The 27,450-nt window shown below is 35.2% G+C and overlaps 1 protein-coding gene across 1 annotated transcript in view; it reads left to right on the forward strand.

Moving 5' to 3' along the window:
* Positions 1-23,884, forward strand: part of USP38 (ubiquitin specific peptidase 38) — a 32,435-nt gene extending 8,551 nt beyond the window's left edge. Inside the window, exons 3-10 of the mRNA XM_027567417.1 lie at positions 480-609; positions 3,062-3,163; positions 7,440-7,598; positions 9,444-9,637; positions 12,498-12,591; positions 15,253-15,359; positions 16,529-17,885; positions 22,657-23,884. Coding sequence (XP_027423218.1) covers positions 480-609; positions 3,062-3,163; positions 7,440-7,598; positions 9,444-9,637; positions 12,498-12,591; positions 15,253-15,359; positions 16,529-17,885; positions 22,657-22,818 — 2,305 coding nt within the window. The 3' untranslated portion in view covers positions 22,819-23,884. The remainder of the gene's footprint in view (positions 1-479; positions 610-3,061; positions 3,164-7,439; positions 7,599-9,443; positions 9,638-12,497; positions 12,592-15,252; positions 15,360-16,528; positions 17,886-22,656) is intronic.
* Positions 23,885-27,450: the final 3,566 nt, after the last annotated feature.

A 27,450-nucleotide genomic window follows, 5' to 3' on the forward strand; every position in this document is an offset into this window, starting at 1 on the left:
ATTCTTTTTATACAAATGTCTTATATAAAACTGTCAGTTGACAAGATTGGAAATCCCTGAGTACAAGCAGCCAATTGTTCATATTATTTGATTTTGATCCAGTAATCCAGTTTTGGTGAATATATACAACAAAAATAGTAAAACAAACCAGGTTTTTAAGTCAGAGTTATTTGGTTTAAAATCTCAATTCACCATTTATTAGCTGGGGGTCCCTAAATACTTTTATCAGTTACTTCTTTGTGTTTCAGTTCCTCATCTGTAGGTTATGAATGAATTTTACAGGACTGATGAGAAGGTTAAATGAATTAATACACTGGAAGTACATCTTCAATAGTACTTTTCACGTGCAATTTCAGTAAATATTGAGTCACAAAGTGAGTGACTTTGTAACTACTGCTGTAGTTACTCTTGTTATTCCTGACTGAGTAATGTCAAAGCTATTGTCAATGCTAATAGTTGTGTTATCCTTTAATTTTCAGAATGATTGACTGGCTGTCTTGGCCATTGGCTCAGCACGTAGACACATGGGTGATTGCACTCTTGAAAGGACTGGCAGCTGTCCAGAAGTTTACTATTTTGATAGATGTTACTTTACTGAAAATAGAATTGGTAAGTAGGAGTATATTAATCTTTTGGAATGTATAGAGCCATTTAATACATATGTGTGCTAAGTCATTTCAGTCATGCCTGACTCTTTGCAACCCTATGGACTGTAGCCCCCCAGGTTCTTCTGTCTATGGGATTTCCTAGGCAAGAGTACTAGAGTGGGTTGCTGTTTCCTGCCCCAGGGGATCTTCCTGACTTGGGATCGAACCCACATCTCTCTCTTAAATGTCCTGCACTGGCGGGTTCTTTACCACCAGTGCTACCTGGGAAGCAGGACCCGTGTAAGTCCATATAATAAGTCTTTTTATCTTTGGCTTGGCCCCTTTAAAGCATCTAGTTTTGAATATATTCTTGTTTGGGGTTTTCTTTTGAATAAAAATGTTGAATAGGCTTTAGAAATTTAAAATGCTACTTAAGATTAGGTCATAATAATAATTTTGCTGTTTTCAAATATTTATTATGAAAACACAGTCTTCCCATTATCTCTTGAATCACGACTAATCAAGCTTTTACCACCATTTTTCTGCCAAAACGATCTTTGACACCTGTGCTCTTCAGTGTTGCTTAACTCAAGAGTTATTTCTCAAGCCTCCTCTCATTTGACCTGTTAGTCATTTGACATAGTTGATCACTCCCTCTTGAAACACTTTCCTCCCTTGGTTTCCAGGATGTTATACTCTCCTGGATTTTGTTCTCGTTCACTAGATTCTCAGTCCTGGTGTGGATCTTTCTAACTTTAGAGAGTGCCTTAGAGTTTCATCTCTGGTTTCCTTTCTTCTCAGTTCACGCAGCCACCATGGCTTTAAACAACATCTCTAAGTTTATGACCAATGGGTTTTTATTTCTAGTCCATTATTCTCCTGTAAATTCCATATTCATGTATCCAGCTCTCTATATACTTGGATCTCAGGTTCAGCTTATCCACAATCTAATTCCTGAGTTTTCCCTCCCAAACCTGGTCTTCCCGATCTTAAATGACTATTTTAGCCTTTCGTGTCAGAGAAGGCAATGGCACCTCACTTCAGTACTCTTGCCTGGAAAATCCCGTGGACAGAGGAGCCTGGAAGGCTTCAGTCCATGGGGTTGCTGAGGGTCAGACACAACTGAGCGACTTCATTCTCACTTTTCACTTTTGTGCATTGGAGAAGGAAATGGCAACCCACTCCAGTGTTCTTGCCTGGAGAATCCCAGGGGCGGAGGAGGCTGGTGAGCTGCCGTCTATGGGGTCGCACAGTCGGACACGACTGAAGCAACTTAGCAGCAGCAGCAGCACCAGCCTTTCATGTGCTCAGGCTCAACCTTGAAGCTATTCTTGTCTCTTTTCATGCTCTCTCATCCCATATCTTACAAATCCGATTGACTCCACCTTTAAAATATATCCCAAATTCTACCACTCTCAACCAGCTACATCACTACCACCCTGGTCCAGATTCATCACCGGTTGTGCTAAGTCACTTCGGTTGTGTCCGACGCTATGCAACCCTCTCGACTGTAGCCCACCAGGCTCCTCCATCCAAAGGAAATCTATAGGCAGGAATACTGGAGTGGGTTGTCATGGCCTCCTCCAGGGGATCTTCCCAACCCACAGATCGAACCTGGGTTTCCTGCCTCGAAAGCATCACCCCTTGCTATGTTGATTGCAGTAGCCCTGCGGCTCCTATTCTTTATCCCCTTTGGGCATCACACGAGGTCTTACCCAATCTGAGCCACTGCTGCTTCTCTCGTCCTGTCTTCCACTGTAACTGCCTCAATCTCCGTGCTTTATTTACACACACTGCCCTCCTTGTTATATCTCTAGTCCACCAGGCTGGAGGCCTCGGGGCTTTTGCAGTGCTGAGTATATATAATAAGCAGAGCAAAGGCCCTTCTCCCAGTTATCTGTCAGACTTAATCTCATTCCCTTCAGTTTTTTGTAGTCAGGAGTCACGTTTATCATGAGGCCTTTTTTAAATTCCCTATAATAAAACAGCAGAGCCTTTTGCCACTCAGCATTCCCTATTCAACATGCCTTGCTTTCATAGCATTTTTCTCTCATGTTACTTTTAATTGCCTCTATCCAACCTTCTAGACAGTAAGCCCTCTAAGATCAGAGGTTTCCTTTGAATCCACTATTGTTTTCTCAGAATATACAATAGTGCCAAGCAGTAGTAGATGATCAGTAAGTATTTTCTGAATGAATAATGGGCCAGGGAGTATCACCTTGTAAACATTTTTTAACAGATTTTTATTTGATGATGTAGTTTTAAGAGTTGGTGGGGTCATTATACTCCCTTGATCTCTGTCATATTATTTCCTAACTTTCTCCCTCTCCCAGAGTTTAATTACATATGTTATGATAAAATTTCCCAGGAGGGAGATATGCACGTAAATAATTTGGGGCCCTATGAAAGTAGCCACCGATTGGGGTAACGGTTTCCATGCCAGATCCTAAAGTGGATGCTTGTCTTTTGGGCAGGTTTTTAATCGCCTTTGGTTTCCTCTCGTGCGACCTGGTGCTCTCGCAGTTCTCTCTCACATGCTGCTTAGTTTTCAGCATTCTCCAGAGGCGTTCCATTTGGTAAGTTACGACTCAAGTTTCCTACTTCGAAAAACCTTGTTTTAAAATTTCAACTTAGTATTGAGTCACATTTGTATTTGTGAAAAGATTATAGATTGGTCCTAAATCTATTTTCCTGTAGCTTTATGAGTCCTTTTAAAATTGATATTGTGAGATTTCCTCTCAAAGAATATATTTTAGAATGTTTTGGATCTCACCAAAACTTCCACTTGGGATCACAATGAGCAACTGAAAGTTAGAAGTTACTTTTGCACTTGAGAAGTGTCACGTGTCAGTGTCACCGTTCACTGTCGGTTGCACACATGAGCAGTGTAGAAGGAGAAAAATGGTTTAAAACCACTGACTGCTCTAGAACTTCAGAAGCAGGAGAACATCAGTCTTGATTGCCCTAGAATTAGGGCTTTGCATTCTCTCTCAGCTCATACCCTATAAATTCTGTTGATTCCTCCTCTAAAATATATCCAGAATCCTACCACTTTTAACCAGCTGCATCACTGGTTTTGGTTTGACTTCATATTATTTATTTAATTATCAGTATTGCAAGTGAGAAATGACAAAATGTACCTTTGAGAACCTGTCCATTTTTCTGTCTAGGGCATCACAGGAAAGCAGTGTTTTGTGTGGTTACTCACTCCCTCCCAGGTCTGATCCTCAGTTTTACAGAACTAGAAACTCAATCAACACACCCACAGTTTAAAATTTTAGGAGGCCTGACCCACCACAAACATATTCAGAAGAGGCTGATGAAATGTAGAATATTCAGTTGCTGATTGTTGGTTGGAAATTTAACTAGCCTCAGAGAATTATGTATCACATCAGCTACTCAGTGCCCCATTTCCACTGAAGGAAAATCTGCAGGCTTATCAGAAATAAACCTTACTAACAAGTAATTACATTATAATACATTATCACTTAGGAAGAGTGATTTCTGTAGTTTATTGTTCTAATTGGTGAGCCTGATCATCAGTTAATAAACTTGTTATCCATTACATAAAACTCAAACTTGAGCTAATGTAGCAAGAATACTAGCAAAATCGTCCAAGGGAAAAAAAACAACTCTTTGTCCCTCCCTTCAGGCACAGTCAGTATCAACTGTTTGAGAAAAGGTTTATATTTATTTACTTTCTGGGGAGGAAATCCATTCTAATGTTTATTACTCTCCACACATTCCTTTTTCTCTCAGATAAGTCACTTTTGCTATACTCTAAACCTATTTCTTTGCTCAATTTTTTAAAAGATGGAAGGGATCTCCTTACCTTTTGTTGCCTTCCCCCTCCCCGCAAAAAAGTAATTGAAATGGCAAATGGTTGACTTTGAAAATTTGACTACTGAAATAAGTAAATATGAAATCATTTATTTAAAGAACAGTTAGAGCTGAAATAGGAAACTGTGATCTGGCTTAATAAAGTCTAAAAACAAAGACCTAATTATTCTGTCTACATACTGTATATAGCCTGACCTACTACTCAGCTAAAATTAACTTGGGCATCTAGTAGTGGGTCATGCAGGAGTTAAATCACCTGTAACTCTAAATAACTCAGCAAAGGACTCAGATTTAGGAGTTGCTAAGTATGAACAGGAACCTGGAATCACTAGTGTATTACACATTTAGAATATTTTAAAGCAAACCAAGATTGATGTTACAGAGTATGTTTTTATGGACCATTTGCTTTTCATATGCTTTTTATAAGTGACGAAAAAATTTTAAATGGAAGAGAAAATATCAAACCTTCTAATTAAATGTTATACATATTTTCTTAAATAGTAACTTAAGTTTAATGAATATCACAGTAATGTCTGCAAATATTCAGATTTGCTCATTCAGGAAAAAAAATCAGTTTTCAGATATTTAGAAGATAATAAACTGCTTGGACATCTGTCTTATACACTTGTGAAGAACTTAGTCTTATTTTTGAGTCAGCGATCATTTTTTACCATGTAAGATGTAATAGTAGATAACTAGGTATATTATCTGTCTGCAAAGATCCAATCTACACTAGGAAGGCTTTTGGATGATTTAGTATTATACATTAAATAATCATTTTAAAAATTCTTTCTTCTCTTCCATCTTTGTCTCTCCTATCACCTCTGAGGAAACCATAATTTTGGATTTCTGATTATTTTAGCAAATATCTGATAGATATGGCTTTATGGAGAAAAAATTCAGATTTGCTTTGAAATGTAGCGATGATAGCAGTGGTGTGAACCATTAGGAACTGGTAGTTTTATGGTCAGATTAATGCCTTCAATGGAGGTAAGACTAAAGAAAGTGGTGTGAAAGCAAAAATATGATTTAAGACCTCAAAGCATAAGAGTAAAACCAGAGAGGAGAACGAAGAATAGCACTATTATTTTAAGAATATGAATTTCTTTCTACAAGAAGGAAGGGGGCTGACTGGAATATAACTTAATTGTTTGCTGTTTGACGGTAAGACCATAGAGCTGGCTGTAACTTCACTTTTGTCATGAGTTAGCCATGAACCAAATAGATGTTCTACATTGCTTATACCAAATAATGTTCTACACTGCTTTTTATTTGGCTCATTTGGCTACTTTAAAAGTAGTCTAAAGGAGGGCAAAAGGTGAAAGCAAGGAGACCATTTGGGAGGCTTTGCATGAATTTGAGGCAAGAGATGATTGTCAGTTGAAACAAGAAAAGTTTTAGGCAGTATATAGGTTTGATTCCATTTGTACAAAAAAATCACATATATGGTGTGTGCCGTGACATGCCATATAAAGTTTGATATACAACCAATGTCTTTCGCTGGACAGTGGGACGGAGACTTTTACTTCATACATGTTTGTATCATCAGATTTTCTTTATACTAAGTGTATAATTCATTTGCAACAAAGTTAAACTTGTATAGAAAGATAATATAACAATATAGGAAGTTAGGGCAATATATCATGAAATTACCCACAATCTCACTACACTAATTTTTATGTTTTCCATTACAATGTTTTTTCCCCTAAATATTCTAACAAGGTTGTATTTATATTTATAATCAATATGTAATTTTTGTATCCTTTTGAAATTTAACATCACATAATAAATATTTTCCCATGTTGCTACATATACACACACACATACATACACAAAAGTTCTACAAAGAGAAAATAATAAGATGCTTTTTACATGTGGACTCTAAATATGTAGTATCAAATTATAATAATTAGTTGAAACAAGTGTAGTTCTGTACTAATGAGCCATTGCTACAAAGTAGCATTTTTGATAATAATATCTTAAATATGTGATTGGCTCTGTATTGACTTTTTCTTTAATTTTATAATGAAAGGACATTGTTGTGCTTATTATCAGTGTTAATAGTTTTCTACATAATTATGAGCAATGAGCATTTTAGATTTCACTTTAATTTCTAACCCCAGTTCCTTAAAAATAATGGACTTTCCTAATTCTCTTTATTTTTAGAATCATCTCTTCTTTTTTGGAAGTGGGGCATGGGGATCATTAGTAAGGATAACCATGGTTGCATAAGACACCATCCCTAAAATAAAGGTAGTCCCTTGTCTAAAATAGAGGTGGTGCTGTAGCCTCAGCTGTAATTTTAGTTGTATGGATAAGTTATCACGAAAATTTTCTTGAAGCATTCTTTAATGTGCTGCTGCTGCTGCTGCTAGGTTGCTTCAGTCGTGTCCGACTCTGTGCGACCCCATAGCCGGCAGCCCACCAGGCTCCCCCGTCCCTGGGATAACATGTCTAGTTCTTTCAAGTGAAAAATCTAAAATTCACACTAGATGGCGCTCTTAAGCTAATGCTTGGTTTATCTTTTAAACATTTGTCCCTATTAAACAATCTGGTAAATATAATAGCCCCAACATTTTTCAGTTTAAGCCATTTTTAAATGGCAGCAGTGACTTAGGCTCCTAGTTATTACCTTAATTTTTTGTACCTTAGTTTTAAATGGAGTATAAGCATGAGGAGAGGGGTCTTATATGGATTACAATTACATATGCTTCAAAAACTAGATTTACCTTGGTATTCTAGAAATGTTTAACTTCATAACGTTTTTAGAAAAAGGCAGTGACCAAACATACAGAAGAGCATTTGCTAATCATGTAACACTTGCGTTCCATTTGTACTGGTGTGGGTTGCCACTTCCTTCTCCAGGGGATCTTTCCCAAACCTGGGTCTCCTGCATTGCAGGCTGGTTCTTTACAGACTGAGCCACCAGGGAAACCCTATTCCATTTGTAGGCTAGGGAATTTGTTGCCAGTTTGTGCAAATTGAAGAATGTGTGTCTTTTTCTCTGTTCAGATTGTTCCTCATGTGGTTAATCTGGTTCATTCCTTCAAAAGTGATGGTCTGCCTTCCAGTACAGCCTTCCTAGTGCAGTTAACAGAACTGATTCACTGTATGATGTATCACTACTCTGGATTTCCAGATCTCTACGAACCCATCCTAGAGGCAATAAAGGTATGATGGCAGTTGCACCAGTGTCTGTGGAGCTGCAGCCTATGATGTGATAGATGAACGCAATGAAACATTCCTATAACCAGCTATTCAATTTTCTTTTTTATGGAAATGTGCGTTTTGTTTGAAAAATGCAACTGGAACCGTGGTTCAATAATTCTTAGTGATATCTTTCTTATGTGCTATTACTCTCCAAATTAATAATCATATTTCTTCAGTTCTACAGTGCCAACAATGATAAGGCATATCTTTAAATTCGTAACAGCTTTGGAGGAAATTTGTTTTAAAAAATGATATATTAAGCTGATATGTACATAAGTTGCTTCCCAATATCAGAAATGTCAAAATATGTAAGATACATCTTAGATTCAAAGGAAGGCATTGTAATTACAGTATTTGACCTCTGTTTCTTCTCTGATTTTTATTTCATTTTTGCTATGGATTGTTCATGAATGTTCATATATCTTAGAATCTTTACTTGAATTATTTGTGAACTCACTGTTTTTCAACTTTGTGTGGATACTGGATCTGAAAAGCATTGATTCTGTTTGTCTTGAAAAATGGGTCACAGATAGCACACTTTCCTCTTAGTAAATGTATTGCTTAATCAGGGAACAGCAAAATAATTGGAGAACTTCCTTCAGCTAGATGTGTTCAGAAGTCATTAGAAATCAGTTCTATTGATAATGTTCCTTTTTGAGATCTGAAATAAAGTATAAGGTCTCATTATCTTTACTTCTGTATCTGAAATGAATACAAAGCATATTCTTTCTACTGTAGAGTTTCTAGTTAGACTTAGAATGAGTTTGGATGAGGCCAAAACACAAAACTGTTCAGCAAAGAAGGTATACTACTGGTATGACCCTTGGACACTTCAGAAGTAACTGTCTTTATTTATAAAAGATTTTTGTCATGGATTTGATAGCAATATTAACCTCTTTCTGCAATGTTGCTGTGTCCATAGATGAAAGCTACTGCTGTTGTAAAATGTCATTCTTCACCACTAAAAGCTGAAAATTCTGATAACTGAAGTAGGCTCAGTTTGCACAGATCTCCCTGTTAAACTAAGGGAAGCATTTTCTATTAGATGTCAACAATAACAATAAAATCAAAAGATTAAAATTCCTCCAGAAAGTATTTTCTGAGGTTTAAGTACTTTAGGTGGTAACAGCAGTCCAAAAAAGCCTTCAAGATTTTGCCCCAGCTTTCCTTAGTCTCCAGTACTCCACTCATGCTTGAAAACCACTGACACGGAACATTTTCTCTCATATGTCACAAAGCGGGGAAGAAACTGTACCTTGTAATAATTTTCTCTATGGTTAAACATGAGATGGAGTTTTGTGTTTTAAAGCCAGAGGTCATTGTGCTTAGATACTTCCATTTTTCATCCTCTGACTACTTTGAGATTTCATTTCTAAGGGTTAACACTGGGTAAATATTAGTAGTGAATGATAAAGAGATATTTCTTATTTTACTATGAACTCTGAAAGCAAATTGTGTGCTACGTCCTCATTCTACAGACTTTGAATAGCACTGCCACATATTCTCTGATGGCAGAGGTTTATTTTGAAAATATTTTGCTGGCAAATAGGAAGTAGAAATAGTTCAAATGTGACTTGAGTTCCTATTTCTTGAGTATTCCTCAGCTTGATAAACTCTAGGAGATATTTATTCATTTTTGGAGATCATTATTTTTGCCATGTACTGTGATTTTTCTTGACCATCAGTGATGTCAAAACTAAATGGGAAAAGAGAAAGATTAAATGTCAGTGGAAGAATCTTCTTTATGGTGTTAATAACAAAAAATAGTTTATATTTTATACTACTTTTCCTCTTTATGATCTACAGGATTTCCCTAAGCCCAGTGAAGAGAAGATTAAATTGATTCTCAATCAAAGTGCCTGGACTTCTCAATCCAATTCTTTGGCATCTTGCTTGTCTAGACTTTCTGGAAAATCTGAAACTGGGAAAACTGGTCTTATTAATCTAGGGAATACGTGTTATATGAACAGTGTTATACAAGCATTGTTTATGGCCACAGAGTAAGTTTAAATTTGAACTTTAAAAAAATTTTTCATTTTAACTGTAGAAATTGATGCATGCTGATGAAATATAAGATGGTGAGATTGTCTTCAAATTATTTCTTATATATGGCAGAACAAATATTAATATTTTCATATAATTGCCTTATTCAGAAATGAAATTGCTTTTAGTGCCTGGACCTATTAAAATGCTAATTTATATAAATTATACTTCATGTCTATATTATTTATTTCATTTAGAGCCTTTCAATTGCTCTGACTTGATATTTATTAATATATCAGAGGAAGTGATTGAACTTATTTCACAGAATTTAAGAGTCCTCAAGTATTAATTTGTTATTATCCTGTTAGACTGATTTTTTTTTTTTTAACCTGTATATCTTCTGAAGTGGTCATATTTAGTTTTTTCTGCTTGTAGGTATTTTGCTGTTTGTTTCTCAGATCAATAACTTCTTCACTGCCCTTAAAGAAATTCAAGCTGTGCTTCCCATCCCAAGTTGATAGATACTGAACAGATGTATAACAGACATGTTCCTTTGTCGTCTTACAGATTTACTTTCAAATACATTTTCTTTCGCAGCCAAGCAAATAGGAAATCAGTGGCTGTTAGCTATGTGAATGCAATCTGTAAAGGAACAAAATAGTGATGAACTTTTCCTGAAGGCAAAAACCTGGTTGAATTTTTCTCTTCTATACCAATAGGATATTCATGGAACTTGACCAAAGATGTTTACAAATTGAATTTTAGGCCTTTGTAAGTTTTTATGCCTTCCTAGAGGTATCACAGGAAAAGGAGAAGGAAATGAACCTTTCCCACTCCAATACTCTTGCCTGGAAAATCCCATAGATGAAGGAGCCTGGTGCTGCAGTCCCTGGGGTCACTGCGAGTCGGACACGACTGAGTGGCTTTGCTTTCACTTTTCACTTTCATCATTGGAGAAGGAAATGGCAAACCACTCCAGTGTTCTTGCCTGGAGAATCTCAGGGACAGAGGAGCCTGGTGGGCTTCTGTCTATGGGGTCGCACAGAGTCGGACACGACTGACGCGACTTAGCAGCAGCAGCAGCAGCAGCAGAGGTATCACACCTGGAGCAGGGTTTGGCAGCCCACTTCAGTATTATTGCCTGGAGAATCCCATAGACAGAGGAGCCTGGAGGACTGCGGTGTGGGGTTGCAAAGAGTCGGACATGACTGAGCGATTGATCACAGAGGAATCATAAACTAAAAGCTGAAGAGTTTAGCTTTATTTTCTTTCCTGGCCTCAATATATACAATCAAAACTAAGGTGTTTTCATTTGGTCTAGTGGTTCGTTTGTTTTTAGGAATTTTTTCTTGTGTTCTAAGAAAATATTTATTCATAGACACAACTGATACTAGGCATAAAACCAAAATAATCCATGTCTTACCACCAGAGGTCATCTCATCCAGCCATCTCATTTTACGAATGATAGAGAAAGCAAAAACTCAAAGCAGTTATAACTGACAGCTACAATTAAAAGAGCACATCTTATTTTATAGCAGCCAATACTATCTCAGAATAGGCAGACAGCATATTTTATTTCTTTGGTAATATGTAAATTCTTAAATAAATCTAGGAGTACATAAAATAAAAATCAGACATTCCCATAGGTTTCTGTTAATAGTTTTGCTTGCATTGTTCCAGACCTATTTTTTGTATAGTGATAAGATTTATCTAGTATAAAACAAATGCGTTGGTTTTTAAAAATATGTTTACAAAGAATCTTGTTTATTCTTTTCCAGCCACTTATTTTTTTTCTTTTGATGATTTTATATTGGAAATAGTCCCATGTTAGTGTAATGACAGAGCTATGTCATTCTGAGTAAATAGATGTGCCATAGTTAATTTAATCATCTTCCTAATGATGAATATTAGGTTGTGTTGCTTATAATTAACATATGCCTATGATATAGAGGCTATTCTTTGAATAGGGTGTGCCATATTGGTCTCCAGAAAGGTTATAGCATTTGAACTTGCATACTAATACATGATTGTACCTATGACCCCATACCTTTAGCAGTACTTGATAAAATCAGTATTAAAAAATCTTTCCAATCTGGACGACAGTGTCTTTGTGCATCTTGGCTGACCTTTACAGTTTTTTGTCCTCTCTAGTATCTTTGTTCACTTGTGTCTCTTTTCTGAATGACCTTTTCTTTCCATTGCACACCTTTCTGTTGGGTCCTTTTCTTTTTCCTACTGATTTATCCTGGATGTATATGTGCTTTCTTCCCATCAGAATGATACATTTATCAAGTGTTTTGTTTGCAATTTTTTATTTTATGTAGACAGATCTGCTATTTATCATTTATAGCTTCTGAATTCTAGGACACCTTCCCCTCCAAAATCCCTTTACCCTCTTTTCTTCTGTTAAATACTTCAGTATTTTCATATTTTATATTTAGCTCATTACTTCTCTGTGGCATCTGTAATGATATGAAATCTTGTTTAATTCCATTTTTTTCCCAAAAGGATACCAAATTGTTCTATACTGTTTTTTGAAGTTTCTTCTTTTCCCATTCAGCACTAGTACTACATTCTTTAAAACTCTAACTTTATCATAGTTTTGATGACAGGACATTTTTTTATATTTCATGAGTTGAAAGAATTTAAAAGTTGTTTACTCAAGTTATTAGTTAATAGCTTCATCTATTTCTATTTGCACCATTTTCTTTCTTCTTCACTACATTGTAGGCAGTGACTTTGCTAGGTAAAGGGCCTTCAGGTAAGTGAAATTTTACTTTAAGGATAATAACTTGAACTAACTTCCCTTTAGCTTTTAAAAAGTGCATCATGTGTACACATGTAGACAAAAAATCATTATATGTTACTATCTTTCAGTTTCAGGAGACAAGTATTATCTTTAAATCTAAATGGGTGCAATTCATTAATGAAAAAATTACAGCATCTTTTTGCCTTTTTGGCTCATACACAGGTGAGTGTAAGTGTGTATAGTATGTATATGTTAACTGAATTGATAATCTTCTTTAAACTTCACATTATATCAAATTTGATGAACCTTTTTAACTGAAGAAATAGTATCTCTCTCTCCCAGCACAACAGATCCGCATAGAAATCTAAAGAGATACTGCCTAAAATCAGGATATGCCCTAAGTTCTTACTTCTCCCTTCTACTTTCCATTCTTGTAGATGAATATTTTACTGACCCATTATTCTAATTATTATAGGTAAAATTTGATTTCCTATCAAAAATTAGCTCGTTCATGAAGAAATATTTTAAAATGCATCTTTAAGTTTATAGATATTAATTTGGTAGATTTTCATAGTAATGAACAATTTAACATGAATAATTAAAATAATTTTGTGACATCTTGGCTTTTTTCCCCTCCCGTTTCTAATGTATATATCCTTTCATTATGACTAAACTTTTGAACTTAATGGATAAACTGTTTATCTGTTAAAAGTTATGGAGCTTAAAATTTTGTGATCTTTTATGTCCACAAATTAATCCAAGGAAATAAGTTTATGCTAACAGCAAGAACGTCATGTAAATAGCCATTTATTGAGAGATATAATATGAAGTCTGATAAGCATTCAGAAAGGAATCCTTATGCTCAAGGAACTTGTACTTTTAAGTTTTGAGTAATACCTATGAATAATACAAATCATTTATAAATAATATTTTCTGGTTTTACTGTTTTCATTTCACAGAGGTCTAAAGGAATAGGTAGTTACAGCCAGAAGAGAAGATAGATTTAGAATTGATGGAATTGAGTTGTTAGGAATGCTTTGTTTCCTATCTACAAGCTGAGAAATATCTCAAGTATAACTTCTTAAATGGAAGGAATCAAGATTGACATGAGTGATGGCCTGAAATACTCAGAGGATCATTTTACTGTTCTCTACCTGGAGGAAATATGTTCACAAATTTAACACCTCAGGACCAAAGGAGATGAAATCTCCTCCCTGCAACTTCCAAACATTGTTTTCTTGTAAATGGATGTATGTACTTGCTGTATTTACTGTATGCTGTATTTACTGTATGTTATATAGAGTTTGCCCTTGAACATCACAGTCGAACTGCAAAGGTTCACTTACACATGGATTTTTTTCAATAAATATGTACTACAGTACTACATAATCCATGTCTGAGTCCACAGATACAGAACCACAGATATGGTGGGCCTATTGTAAAGTTATACACAAGTTTTTGACTAAGCAGAGGGTCAGCACCCCTAACCCCATGTTGTTCAATGGTCAGCTATATAACATGTATGCATATGGTAGGTGTGTGTGTATCTATGTGTACATGTGTAGAAATAAATACATTATATATACTATATTAACTTAAGTCAGAGCTATTAGGAAAAAGCCTTAGGAGTCTTCCATATTCCCAACAAAAGAACAATTAACAAGAGAACCTAATTAAACTTCTGCCATAGTTGAGACCCTGTCTGACAAGTAGATTAGGTAGGTAGATTTACCCTATATGATTTAAAAGGCTTTTATTCTCATAATTAATAAAGCTATTATGTATTGAGCATTTAAATTAGTCACTTTCACTTTTCACTTTCATGCATTGGAGGAGGAAATGGCAACCCACTCCAGTGTTCTTGCCTGGAGAATCCCAGGGACGGGGGAGCCTGGTGGGCTGCCATCTATGGGGTCACACAGAATCGGACACAACTGAAGCGACTTAGCAGCAGCAGCAGCTCCTGTGCTAGGTGGTTTACATATATTATCTCTTAATCCTCAAAATCAATCTGTGAGGTAATAAGGTAGTGTCCCCATTTTACAGGTAAAGAAACAGGGCTTACATGACCTGCTTTCATGGCCATGCAAACAAGTGGCAAGACTGGAATATGAATCAAATGATTTCTGAAACCCATTGCAAACAATCCACCAAATTCCTTTTCTTCAAAATGCCATAAACACACCTATTTTGATAGAAATGTTTTCCTTAACTGAGAACCCTGTCATATATACTACAAATACTCAAATTCTAAATTTTCAAGTTATAATCACAACTTTGTAGATGTCTTTTTCAGTTCTTTTTTTGTTGTGGCAAAATCTAGGATTTCAGCCTACCTTGCTCTAAAGTCCACAAGCAATCACTTCACTAAACTGCTCCTATGCTAAAACAAATAAAGTTAGGAAAGTTCCTGACCAGTGTGTTCATATTCCATACATTTATGACATGTGTTCCCAGTCAAAGAAATTTTCACCTAAAATCAGTATGCATGGCTCTTTAGAGTATGTCCCTTATTAATCCAAAATATATATCCACTAACTTTTTTTTTCAGATTTTTTTTAAATTGTGGATTCAAGCACATCAGAGAGATAAGGGCAGAAGCACTGTATTAAGTTAAAGAGACTTGGGGTCTGATAAAAATCCCCTCTGCTACTAGTTTAGCTATATGACCTTGGGCACATCACATACTTTCTCTAGATCTTATTTCTGATCTGCAGAATGAGAAGTTATGACTGAAAGTTACCTAAATGTATTTGTTTGGTCTTTTGTAGTAAAAGTTAAGCCCATGTAATTGTAGTAATCTTTATTAAACATTATATATTAAGATTTAGGTATTTAGCTCATGATGTGAGAATCACTTCTTTGTGTTTTCTTGATCAACAGAGAGAAGCATATGCACCTCGGATATTCTTTGAGGCTTCCAGACCTCCATGGTTTACCCCCAGATCACAACAAGACTGTTCTGAATACCTCAGGTTTCTACTAGACAGGTAAAAAGTATTTCTAGAGCTGTGATTTGAATTAGTTCTTTCTTAACAGATTATTTCTACCGAATATTGTTTTTACCTTTAAAGACATTATTTCTAATGTTAAACTCTAAAATGCCTTGCATTTATTGTATTTTTTTAGGTGTTTTTAATTTAGTTTCTTTTTTAAATTTTCTTACTTTAGCAGTTCTCAAAGTGCAGTACAAGAACCCCTAGGGGTTCCCAAAACACTTTCAGGGGTCTTTCCCTTTCCGACTGCATATCTGTGTATCTGTAGTTAAGGCCAGACTTTCTTCATATGCTTCATCCAAAACAACAGAGCACAATAGACTGAATGCAGAGCAGATACAAGGATCCAGCCTGCCTTCTGTTCAGCCAGATGCTTGAAATATTTGCAAAATGAGCCATTCTTCTCACTAAATTTTTTTGGGTTTAGAAAATATAACTGTTTTTCATTTAAAAATGTTATTTATATTAGCATGTAATGAGTTTATTATTTATTATTATGTAGCACTTTATTACTTTTATTCTCAGTTTTTGAATACAGTAAATATTGATAGATTCAACCACATACATGATAGCTCTCAGGTTCCTCGGTTATTTTTAAGAGCATAAAGGCATTCTGAGATAACAAAATTTAATAACTTCACCTTTAGACCAACTGATAATTAGGTGGGTTTGATAAATTTTATTGTCTTCTTCCCCCTTAGGTAATAAAACCTATTGTTTCCTGGTCTTTGCCTCCTTTCTGGAATGTAAATGACTAGTAAAGTTAGTTGAACCCAATATGTGCAACATGTTCTTCCCATTCAACAAGGATACATTGAGTAGTTTCTTTGTGCCAGGCTTTCTATGAGATGCCAGGCAGACAAAGATCTATAAGGCAGTTAGTGGGTATATACGGTATAAGTGCTATAAAATAGCAGTATGACGAAAGTGTAGTGAGAATATAGGTCAGGAACAATCCCTGAGTTATCTTCTGATCTACATTCTCGAACTGTTTGATAAAGGGTTATCTGGTTTAAAGGAGGAGAAACTGTATTTTTTAAATAAGCATTATATTTGATAAGAATAATTTGGCTATTTATATAAGCCAAGCCACTCATATTTTTGAGTAGAACTGACATTTAAATGTAAGCCAAGTAGCTATATAATGATATACTCTCCTGCAGGCTCCATGAAGAAGAAAAGATCTTGAAAGTTCAGTCCTCACACAAGTCTTCTGAAAGTCCAGGATGCAGTGAAACTTCTTTACAGGAGGTAGCCAATAAAGCAGCTGTCCTACCAGAGACCCATTGCACAAGTGACGGTGAGAAGACGCTAATTGAAAAAATGTTTGGAGGAAAACTGCGAACTCATATTTGTTGTCTGAACTGCAGGAGTACCTCACAGAAAGTGGAAGCCTTTACAGATCTTTCACTGGCCTTTTGTCCTTCCTCTTCCGTGGAAAACTTGTCTTTTCAAGATCCAGCATCATCACCCAGTACACAAGATGATGGCCTAACACAGGCCAGCGGGCCTGGTCCTTCAAAAGAACCAGGAGTCTGTAACGCGTCAGCAGTTGCCATTGCCTGCGACTCAGCTGTGAATGAAAGAATGGTTGACAGTCCTGATGAGTTCTGCTGTACTGAGGACACTTCTGTCCCTAATGACTCTAGCAAGATGCTTGTTAATAAAGATGTACCTCAGAAACCAGGAGGTGAAACCACACCTTCAGTGACTGACTTATTAAATTATTTTTTGGCTCCAGAGATTCTTACTGGTGACAACCAGTATTATTGTGAAAACTGTGCCTCTCTGCAGAATGCCGAGAAAACTATGCAAATCACAGAGGAACCTGAATACCTTATCCTTACTCTCTTAAGATTTTCATATGATCAGAAGTATCATGTGAGAAGAAAAATACTAGACAATGTGTCACTGCCACTGGTTTTGGAGTTGCCAGTTAAAAGAACTCCTTTCTCTTCATTGTCAGAAAGTTGGTCTCTAGATGTTGACTTCACTGACATTAGTGAGAATCTAGCTAAAAAGTTAAAGCCTTCTGGGACTGAAGAAGCTTGCTCCCCAAAATTGGTGCCCTATCTCTTGAGTTCTGTGGTCGTTCACTCTGGTGTGTCCTCAGAAAGTGGGCATTACTATTCTTATGCCAGAAACGTCACAGGAACAGAGTCCTCCTGCCAGATGTGCCCCCAGCCTGAAACTCTGGCGTTTTCCTCCTCCCGGAATCACTTACTAGGGAGAGAGAGTCCCACCGTAGTGATTGAACAGGACTTGGAAAATAAGGACATGTCAAAAGAATGGTTTTTATTTAATGACAGCCGAGTGACGTTTACTTCATTTCAGTCAGTCCAGAAAATTACGAGTAGGTTTCCCAAGGATACAGCTTATGTACTTTTGTATAAGAGACAGAACAGTACTAATGGTTTAAATGGTAATAATTCAACCACTGGACTCTGGGTAAATGGAGACCCACCTCTACAGAAAGAACTAATGGATGCTATAACAAAAGACAATAAACTATATTTACAGGTAAGTTGGAAATATAGTCATCATTTGTGGAATATATTTAAACAGTTGATAAATGGTTGAATGCTTGCCTTAATTTTGAAATCCACCTTTACACTTCCTAGGAATTTACAAAGTGGTGATTTTGAAATTTGAATCTGGGTTCATATGAAATGGGTTCAACCTTTATAACTAAATTTTCTTACTTGCTAATACTATGAATTAGTTATGGAGAGTCACAATTAGATGCAGTATAGAAGCCCTTCTTTGTTTTCAATTAGAAAAGATCTGATCATTATAAAATCATGCCATTCAGAAATTTAATGTTTAATAAATTTAATAAGAATAAATTCAGAAGTTTAATAAAATGGAAATGTTTTCCTCTTCCTTTTAGTTCCACCTGCCAGGGGAAACAACTGCTAAATTTGTATTTATTTCTTCTTGACCTTTGTACAAATATTTTAAGAACTATTTATTGACAAGTGGTTAAAAGGAGACTAAAAGGCAGAATATGTACACAACAGATGTTTGTATTCTTTAAGGACCTGGTAGTAGAATCAAGGCAATAGTACAACAGTAAAGAAAACTATGGAATAAGGATTTCATATGAGCTGGATTTACTTATAAATATACTTTTCACAAAGATTTTTCTTACTTTAAACTTAATATAGACCTTGCTGAAAGTATTTTTCTTTGAAACCTGCCAACTTGCTATCAACATAAAAGACCAACAGTAAATAGGAGTTAAAACTGTAGGTGTATTACAAACACACCAAATGATTTTATGAGTTTAAATATGTAAGTTTCTAAAAATTTTGTGTTACAGACTCTTAAAAGATTCAGAATAAGAGAAAAAACAGTACTGATTTTTTGGAAAGTTTACTGTATTATGAAATATTCAAATAATGATACATGATACATTTTTAAAGGAGTATGGCAGTGTTCCAGCATTACACAGAAACAATACATTTTGCAGGAAAAAAAAATAAGAAACTCAGAATATTCCTTATTCACTACCAGAAAGGCTTATGATCAAGGTAATAGAATATATTCAACCATGTACTTCTTGCTAGATATCAAATAAGCCATTAGATAGGAATCATCAGGATTCTTGAACATTGGAAAGATGGAGTGAGGGTAAGAAGGTAAGGTTGAAACAGAATTTCTACAATATAAAATATGAAAATAAGTCCCAGTGCAATCTTGACTTTTGAAATATATAAAAACTACTCTCATTTCTATAATTGGAATGCCAAAAACTTACCCCATTACATCCTATTTTACAGTGTTTGTGATGAGCCATTCTTCTCATTATTACTTTATTATCCGTATGCCATTATAAAGAAAAACCATTATGTACTTTGTGAATTCAGTTTCTCGTGCTGTGCAGTTGTTCTAAATTCCATTTTATGTCTCAGATTGTCCAGTTGTCTAATGCAAAAAAGTTATCACTTCATTTTACATTAAAGTTATTACCTGTTTTAAGATATTATTTATTTACCTGTATTAAGACTCTTAGGCTGTTAAAGCTTCATATTAAAGTGCCTTTTTGAACCAAATTACAATAACAAATACCCAACTAGAAATTAATTAGAAACTTAAATATATTTAGACTTTATATTATTTAATTTCAAATACAATACTATAATGGATAGGCTTTGAATGGTGATGTTTCTCATACTGTAACCAAGTCATTCTGGTGTTTTAAGTTTGTGTTAGGAGCTGTAGTGCTGCTTCTGTTGTGAACGTGTCTTCATAATTGCCTGGCAGTGACAATATGTGGTGAGATTTTATATATAGCAGTTTTCAGCTGTCATTCTTTAGTTTTGAACACGTGGAACATATATGTGTATATTTTTCCTCTCATTTCCAGTGCTGTTTTTACATTCACTCTTGAGTTATAGTTAAAAGTGTGTGCCCATTTCATAGTAAAAATGCTTTGTAATAGATTGCTATGTTTGGGATACAGCTTTGGCTTTAAGAAATGGCATTCTGCCTAATTATAAAATAGTTGTAAAAAACTTACCAAATCTTAGTAAAAGTAAGGCTATGGAGTTAAGTCACAGCTAGATTTACAAGTGTTAGAAAGACTCTTGCTCTTTATAGTATGGGAAGCACTAGTGGTTCTGAAAAACCTAGGCAAAAGAATTCTACCACACAAACTATTTTCTACTCTGTATCATAACCTGACACACAGGAAAGCAGTGCAAACTGTAGATCTTGAAGTATATCTGGGAAAGGGCTTGTTCCTCATATCCTTCTACCCCCAACTTCCATTAGGAGTATCTCCATTCTTTTAGCGACTGGACTACAAACATCATGCTTTCTGTTAGGATCCAGTGTGAGAAAGGATGTGTGAATGGTATCACCTAACCCCATGTGTTCCACCCTAACTGCAGACAATCCTCCCCTTTCTTGTTCAGTTTCTTTTCTTTCTTTGGAGGAGGTGGGAGTTTGTCTGAATATCTTTCTTCATCATACATAAGAGTATATATTGTATCTCATGCATAAGAGTATATATTGTATCTGTGTAGTTTAAAACAAACAAAAAAGCTGGATCAATTTTATGCTTACAGATTTACTTAAATGAGAGATCTAAATATACTGAAAGGTTTTTGTATAGCAACAGTAGCTCCTTTTTGTTACTTGACCAATAGTCAAAGCAACAGTAGCTCCTTTTTGTTACTTGACCAATAGTCCACTATTGAAATAAGAATTACTTTTAATACTTTATATAAATTGGGTAAAATTACTTATAAATTTGTGAATTTACCTAATATTCTCATCTATATTCAAAGAAATAAAATGAAATGTTTCCCCTACTTTTATCCATAGTTGAAGCTTATCTTCTGAAAACAGAATATCATATGCTTTCCTCCATTAGCCATGTATTATATAAATAACTACAAAAGTAAAAATGAAATCTTACTTCCTTGAGAAGCCCTATATCTTAAAGTATAATATAATATAGGTTTCAGATGTCTCAGAAGCAATGGGGTTACTCAGTTTTGTATTGTGTAGGTTCTTCAACATAGTTTCTGGTGGGGAATCACTGTTTAAGAGAGTCTAGGCAAGATCTTCTTGAATAGAACTTCTTGAACTCTGCCTTGCATATTTACTCAGTTTATTTATTTCATTAGGGACCATGATCTGTATCCTAAACCAAATATTGTTTCTTAGATACAGAGCCATATTTTCATTGCTTGTTTAGATAGCTTAATATATTATAGAGCCAGAATGGAGTATTTCTGTTTTTATTTTTGTGTCTATTTCTGATATCTGTATGGCAGCTTTTATTTTTTTATCTGTCAAACATATGTAATCTTACTCTAACTTTACAAATTGAAGAATAAATTAATATAATCCCTGAGAAATATTGTGTGGTTAGACATGATACAGAGGAGCCAACAGTTATAAATGTTGTAACTGATAGAGTTAATGGAAGAATTGTTTCTGAGAAATATCCTGTAAATTAAGTTTTAAAAGCCTTTCTAAGGGCCTATCAGAGACTGGTTAATTAAGCCATTCTGCTATAAGGATTTCTTATCTATGATCACATTCAGCCATAAAATATGTGGTTGTTGATCATTTTGTGTATTGGGAATCGCACAGCAGTCATGTATGCTTACTGAGAAACCAGGGTGTCCATAATATAGAGAGATGTCAAGGTATGCCTGAGGTTTTTCCTCCATGATAAAACTCAGGCATCTCATGAAGAGGGTAGAACAGTCAACTAAGAAAATTTAGCTAGAAATTGAACATTACATTGCCAGGCGGAGCAAACTAATTGGACTTGTAGTTGAAAAGCTGGAAATAGTACAGTTTTTAATATTAATGTTGATGGCACTGTGAGAGTCCTTCAGGATGAGTATACCTAATCATTTAAGGGTTATGCTGTTACCAGTGGCTTTTACACCTTGTTGACACTAATGACCTCATTTGACAGTTGCGGACTCTTTCCCAGAAAATGGACCTATGCCAGAATATTTTGCCTATTCTTCCTTGGAGTTTGTGTCAGTTTTAGAATCCAGTTCAACACCTTGCCAAATGAATTTGCAATTTACAAATAAATGTTTATTCATATTTGTTCCTTTCATGGCTGAGTACCTAACAGTGTTCTAGTTTGAGATCATGAATATTTACTGAGCACTTAATATGTGTCTGGCACAGAGATGAATATGAGTCCTTATAAAAGTTCTAATAATCTGGTAGGGGATGGTTTTAAGTAATACTGTAAGAAGACAGGCTCCATTTTCTTTAGCAGTGTTTTTGAGATCTGTTATTTACTGAGAAATATTCTGAGGAAAGGGCAGGAAAACATTGAGCCCTCTTTCATTATTTATACCTTTTACTGTAATCACCCACTTCCAAAACAGCCCCACTTGACGGAAAGTAGATAATCCATTGTCATAACCTTTGAATTTTGTGTTCTGTGTATTAGGAAAGAAATCCATTCTTGTATTTGTTGATGAGCTTTGCAAGAACTGTGATGTTTCTGTAGAGAAATCTGAAGACTGTGGGGCTTCAGTTAAAGTGGGGTATTGACAGAGGATGGCCTTTAGGATCTATCATTCTCTAAAATTACACCAGGATTTTGCTCTCTCTCTTGTTTGCTCCATCTGTGATTATGTACTTTAGTACGATTTGATAAGGATTAGTGTAATCAGTATTTTTAAAGTTACTGAGATTTGAAGGATACTTAAGGATTAAAGCAACTGAAAAATATTTTTATAGATGATATACCCATCCACGGTAGTTAGAGTTTTAATGTCATAAAAACTATTTTAAATTTCAGGAACAAGAGTTGAATGCTCGAGCCCGGGCCCTACAAGCTGCATCTGCATCCTGTTCTTTTCGGCCCAATGGATTTGATGACAACGATCCACCCGGAAGCTGTGGACCAACTGGTGGTGGGGGTGGAGGCGGATTTAATACAGTTGGAAGACTCGTATTTTGATGCTGAGAGAGTCCAAAATGCACTGGTCACAAAACATCCAATACCATGACTGTTAAAATGTCAGACTGTAACAAATATCATATCTATCTTTTATTTTTCTTTTCATTAGACCCTTATACTTTAAGAAAACACACTCAGTGCTTGTTTTATTTTCTTGACAATACATTTATTAACAAAATGCATCATGGGAAAAAAAAATCTACCTCTTAAAACTCCATTTGCTTTTATGGTTAGACATGCTTGACCAAAAATTTTCAGAGGAAAATATGTACCTGGTCCCTAATGAAGCTGCATTAAATTTAGTTAGAGGCATTTAAATGGTCCTTGCTCAGTTTTACCGAACAGAAAATAGATTTCACTTAGCATCCTTTATAAAAGAATTGTGTGTTGGAGGTGAAGGAAATATTGTTTAAAAAGAAAGCAAATATTTTATTCCCTTTGTAGTTACCCCATTATTAAATTCAAGTCTTTGAGAATACTAGCGATGATACAGTCTCTTATGAAGGCAATAACATAAACTTTATCAAGCTGTAGTACTTTTCAGGTTTGTTCAGTGCTGTCTTCAGCATCACTGTCTCTGCATTTCGAGTAAAAATGTTTTAAAAAAGGATTATTTATACATATGTGCTGAATTTGATCTTAAGAAAGGTGCATGATCCTGTAGGAGTCACATTTTTACCTTAAGAATTGCTAACTTTGTAGTATTTCTAATTGAGGATTTTAAAAATTCTATTTCAGGGAGTATATCTTCTGTGTGTTTTGAAGGAGGTGAGTTCTGTATGTGCCTTGCAGTACTGTAATTCAAAAATAAGAATCTTTGGCTGCGGAAAAGGTTTTCTAAAATGAAATGTTAGGAAGTAATTTTTTGTGCTAACATTAAAATTATAACTTTTGAAAGGTATTAGATTTTCCTGAAGTAAAATCTGATGGTTCTAAATCAAAAAGTGTGGTAGTTTGTTTTTAACTCTTAAGAATTCAGAGGAAATGAACTAGATCGAGTAAAAAAATTTTTTTTGATTTTTTTTACTTAATCCTCAGAATATTAAACATTGATCATATATTTTCAGAGTTGTACATTTGGGCTTTTTTTTTTTTTTTTGAGTCATGTGTTTTGCACAGTTATATCTGTTTCACAGTTTCAGATAAAATGTCAAAATGTCAGCCCCTACCTTCCCACATTTTCTTTGCTGGGAAACTGGAAACAAGTCACTTCTAGGTCTTGATTATACAGTATTCAGGATCCCAGTTGTCTCCATTCCTAAAAGTTTTAACTTACCCATCGTGTACATAGCTCCGAAGATTGGTCATATATTTATTTTTAAAACATTTCACGGAAAGAATGTTCTTTGTTGATTTGGGATTTATCTTTTTCCCAAGCTTTTAATGTCAGTGGTTAAAAACAGATATCCTCATCTTCATTCTACTACTTCCCATTCCTAACCTGTTTCTGGTCATCAGGAAGATTAGAAAAACTGATTGGATTAGTTAAAAACTGGAAGTTCTTTACAGAATTGAGATTTCTCTTCCCTACAAATCACTGAAACCAGAAGGAATTTTATCAAGTTTCTTTCCTATGGACTTCCTGTTGTTCTAATAGTGAATGTCTAAGTTATGTGTTCAGTTATCCACTGGCTAGAAAATGATTTATAGTCAGACTGTATCAATCGGCATCTATTGAAACTGATAAAGTCATTTAATACTTGGTGGGTTGATATTGGATTCAACTGCTTCTACTAGGAACTTGCATAAAGACAATTAAACCTACATAAAGTTTTATCTTTGAATAGCAAGCCATTCAAGGATTTTTATGTTTCAAGGTAATTGAATATTCAGAATGATAACAAAGATGAAATTCTAGTTATGTAATATACTGAGCATGGGGACTTCCTTGGTAGTCTAGTGACTCTGTGCTTCCAATTCAGGGGCATGGGTTTGATCCCTGGTTAGGGAATTAGAATCCTAGGTGCTGTGTGGTGTGGCACAAGAAAAAAAAAAAACATACTACTGAGCATATTTAGATTAACTTCATACCATTACCAAAAACTGGAAGTTAAAGATTTCCTTTTAAAATTACAACTATAGTAATAGTTATTTGGAAGCAACCTAAATGTCCATCAACAGATGAATGAATAAAAGAAAATGTGGTTATTTATATGTAGTGGAATATTACTCAGCCATAGGAAAGAAATACTGCCATTTGGAGCAACGTGGATAGACCTAGAGTTTATCATACTAAGTGAAAGAAGCCAGAGAAAGACAAATATCATGTGATGTAACTTATATGTGGAATCTAAAAGAAAATATGCAAATGAACTTATTTATAAAACAGAAAGAAACTCACAGACATAGAAAACAAGCTTATGGTAAACACAGTAGAACAGTGAGGGATAAATTAGGAGTTTGGGAGTAACACACACACACTACTGTGTGTGTAAAATAGATAATCAACAGGGACCTACTGTACAGCATAAAGAACTGTACTCAGTATTTTATAATAACATATTGGAAAAGAATCTGAAGAGATTATGTGTATATGTATACCTACACACACACACATATCTAACTAGTTAACTATAAGTGGATCACTTTGCTGTAATCTAAAGCACTGTAAATCAACTATACTTCAATTTAAAAAATAAATTTAAAAACAAAAAAGATAATAACCGCCCCCCCAAAAAAAACCCAATGAATCTTAAAAAAGAAGTCTAATAAAAGAAAAAAGAAGTCTAAAAGGCTCTTCTATGTGTGTGTGTGTATATATATATGCATTTACCAAACTGTCATATCATCATAATGTTAGCCTTATTTTTTGTTTTACTAATTTTCTTATAGAGTCCTTTTTGGAAGTGAATGAAACTCAAAATGAATGAAGGATTTTTAAAAAACAAGGATTCAAAGTAAACAGTTCTTTAAAAATAAAACTCATAAAAACCTCAGGTTTTCTGTGTAAAAAGAAATTCTGTTATATAAATAGTTTTAAAGAAATGAAATAAAGATTTTATTCAACAAATCAACTATCTGGGTTTTACAAAATCAAAAGGATTTGTTATGTAAAACCTTTAGCCCCAGTGTTACATAACCAGTGTGGATTTAACTTTAAAAATAGACTCTAAGAAGTCAGCCAAGTGTGTAGCCAACTCTCATCACCAGTGTCAGTTATGGCCTGCAGTTGTTTTTCTCTTAATAAATCTCATGTCTTCAAGTTTTGCTTTGTGTGCTAGACACACACACACCTTGATTTCAGAGAGATGAAAAGGTTAGCCTTCCCTGGGTAGATCAGTGGCTTTCAACCATGCAAAATGTTAGAATCACTTGGAAAGTTTTTAAAAAATATTACCAAGCCTGGCCCTGCCCCAGACCTATTAAATTACATGGCGACTGGGTATCAGTATTTTTTGAAGTTCCTCACGTGATTTAAATGTACAGCCTTTGCTGAGAACTTCTGGGCTAGAAAAGGAATTGTTTTCTCTGGGACTTTTATCCAAGGATAGTAACATGTAGAGTGATTAAGAAAGATTAAAACTATAGTAATATTAATTATTTGGAAGCAGCGTAAGCGTCAACCAGATAAAAAGATGATGTGGTGGATACTGATAGATGTTTATGCCTTTTGAACTTACACCAGCCCTGTAAGTGAGTTCTTACCTTTGCCCTCCCTTACTCTTACATGGATAAAGAAAGTAAAGACTCAGATTAAGGAACTTGCTCAAAGCTATGCAGCTAAAAAATCAGAAATTGAGATTTTTCAAAGTCATAACTGAGATTTTAATCCATGTCTTCAGAACTCCAAAGTCAGTGCTCCAAAAGAGGGACGGTAACAAGTAGGAGAAAAACATGAGCAAAAGAAGGAAGCAAATTACATATGAATAAAGGTTTGCAGTGAACTATGAAATCGAATTTCTATAATCTGTATCGTTTATTCTTTTGCACTCCAAACACCATTAAAAAAAAAAAAAAAAGTGAGACCCACTCTTGAAACCTGTAGGTAGTAATCCCAACAGTTGAGAAATATGGTTCTGAGCGAACTCATGTGCTACCCCTGTTTAACTACACTTATTTTACTAGCCTTATCTCTTCCAATCTTCCCTTTCTGTCCTCCCATGTCATTTAGACTGTGCGTCAAACCCTGGTCTCCTGCATTTCAGGCAGATTCTTGACCATCTGAGCCATCAGGGAAGCCCAGTTCTTACTTAGACATCATATACTTGCCATCTCTAGGCTTTTCCACATGCAAGTAACAGTAAGCACATCATTCCCCTGACCCCACTTTCCCTCCCTGCTTTCATTTGACTAATTCCTGCTCATCTGTCAATATGCTCAAGTCTTCTCATACCAACCTCCCTAACTGACTAGTCTCCCGTTTTATCCTGGTTGTCTTGTGCTTCTCATTGAAAATACCATAGCTTAGTAATGGAGTAAATTAGAGTTAAAGACTGATCCTTCAAAGCAGACGTCCCCAACCTCCGGGATCTAATACCCGATGATCTGAGGTGGAGCTGATGTAATAATGATGGAAATCAGTGAACAATAAATGTACTTGAATCATCCCTAAACCATCCCCCCATCCCTGGTCTGTGGAAAACTTGTCTTCCACAAAACCAGTCCCTGGTGCCAAAAGTTTGGGGACTGCTG

This window comes from Bos indicus x Bos taurus, chromosome 17 (assembly GCF_003369695.1).
Source record: "Bos indicus x Bos taurus breed Angus x Brahman F1 hybrid chromosome 17, Bos_hybrid_MaternalHap_v2.0, whole genome shotgun sequence".
NCBI classification, from domain to species: domain Eukaryota; kingdom Metazoa; phylum Chordata; class Mammalia; order Artiodactyla; family Bovidae; genus Bos; species Bos indicus x Bos taurus.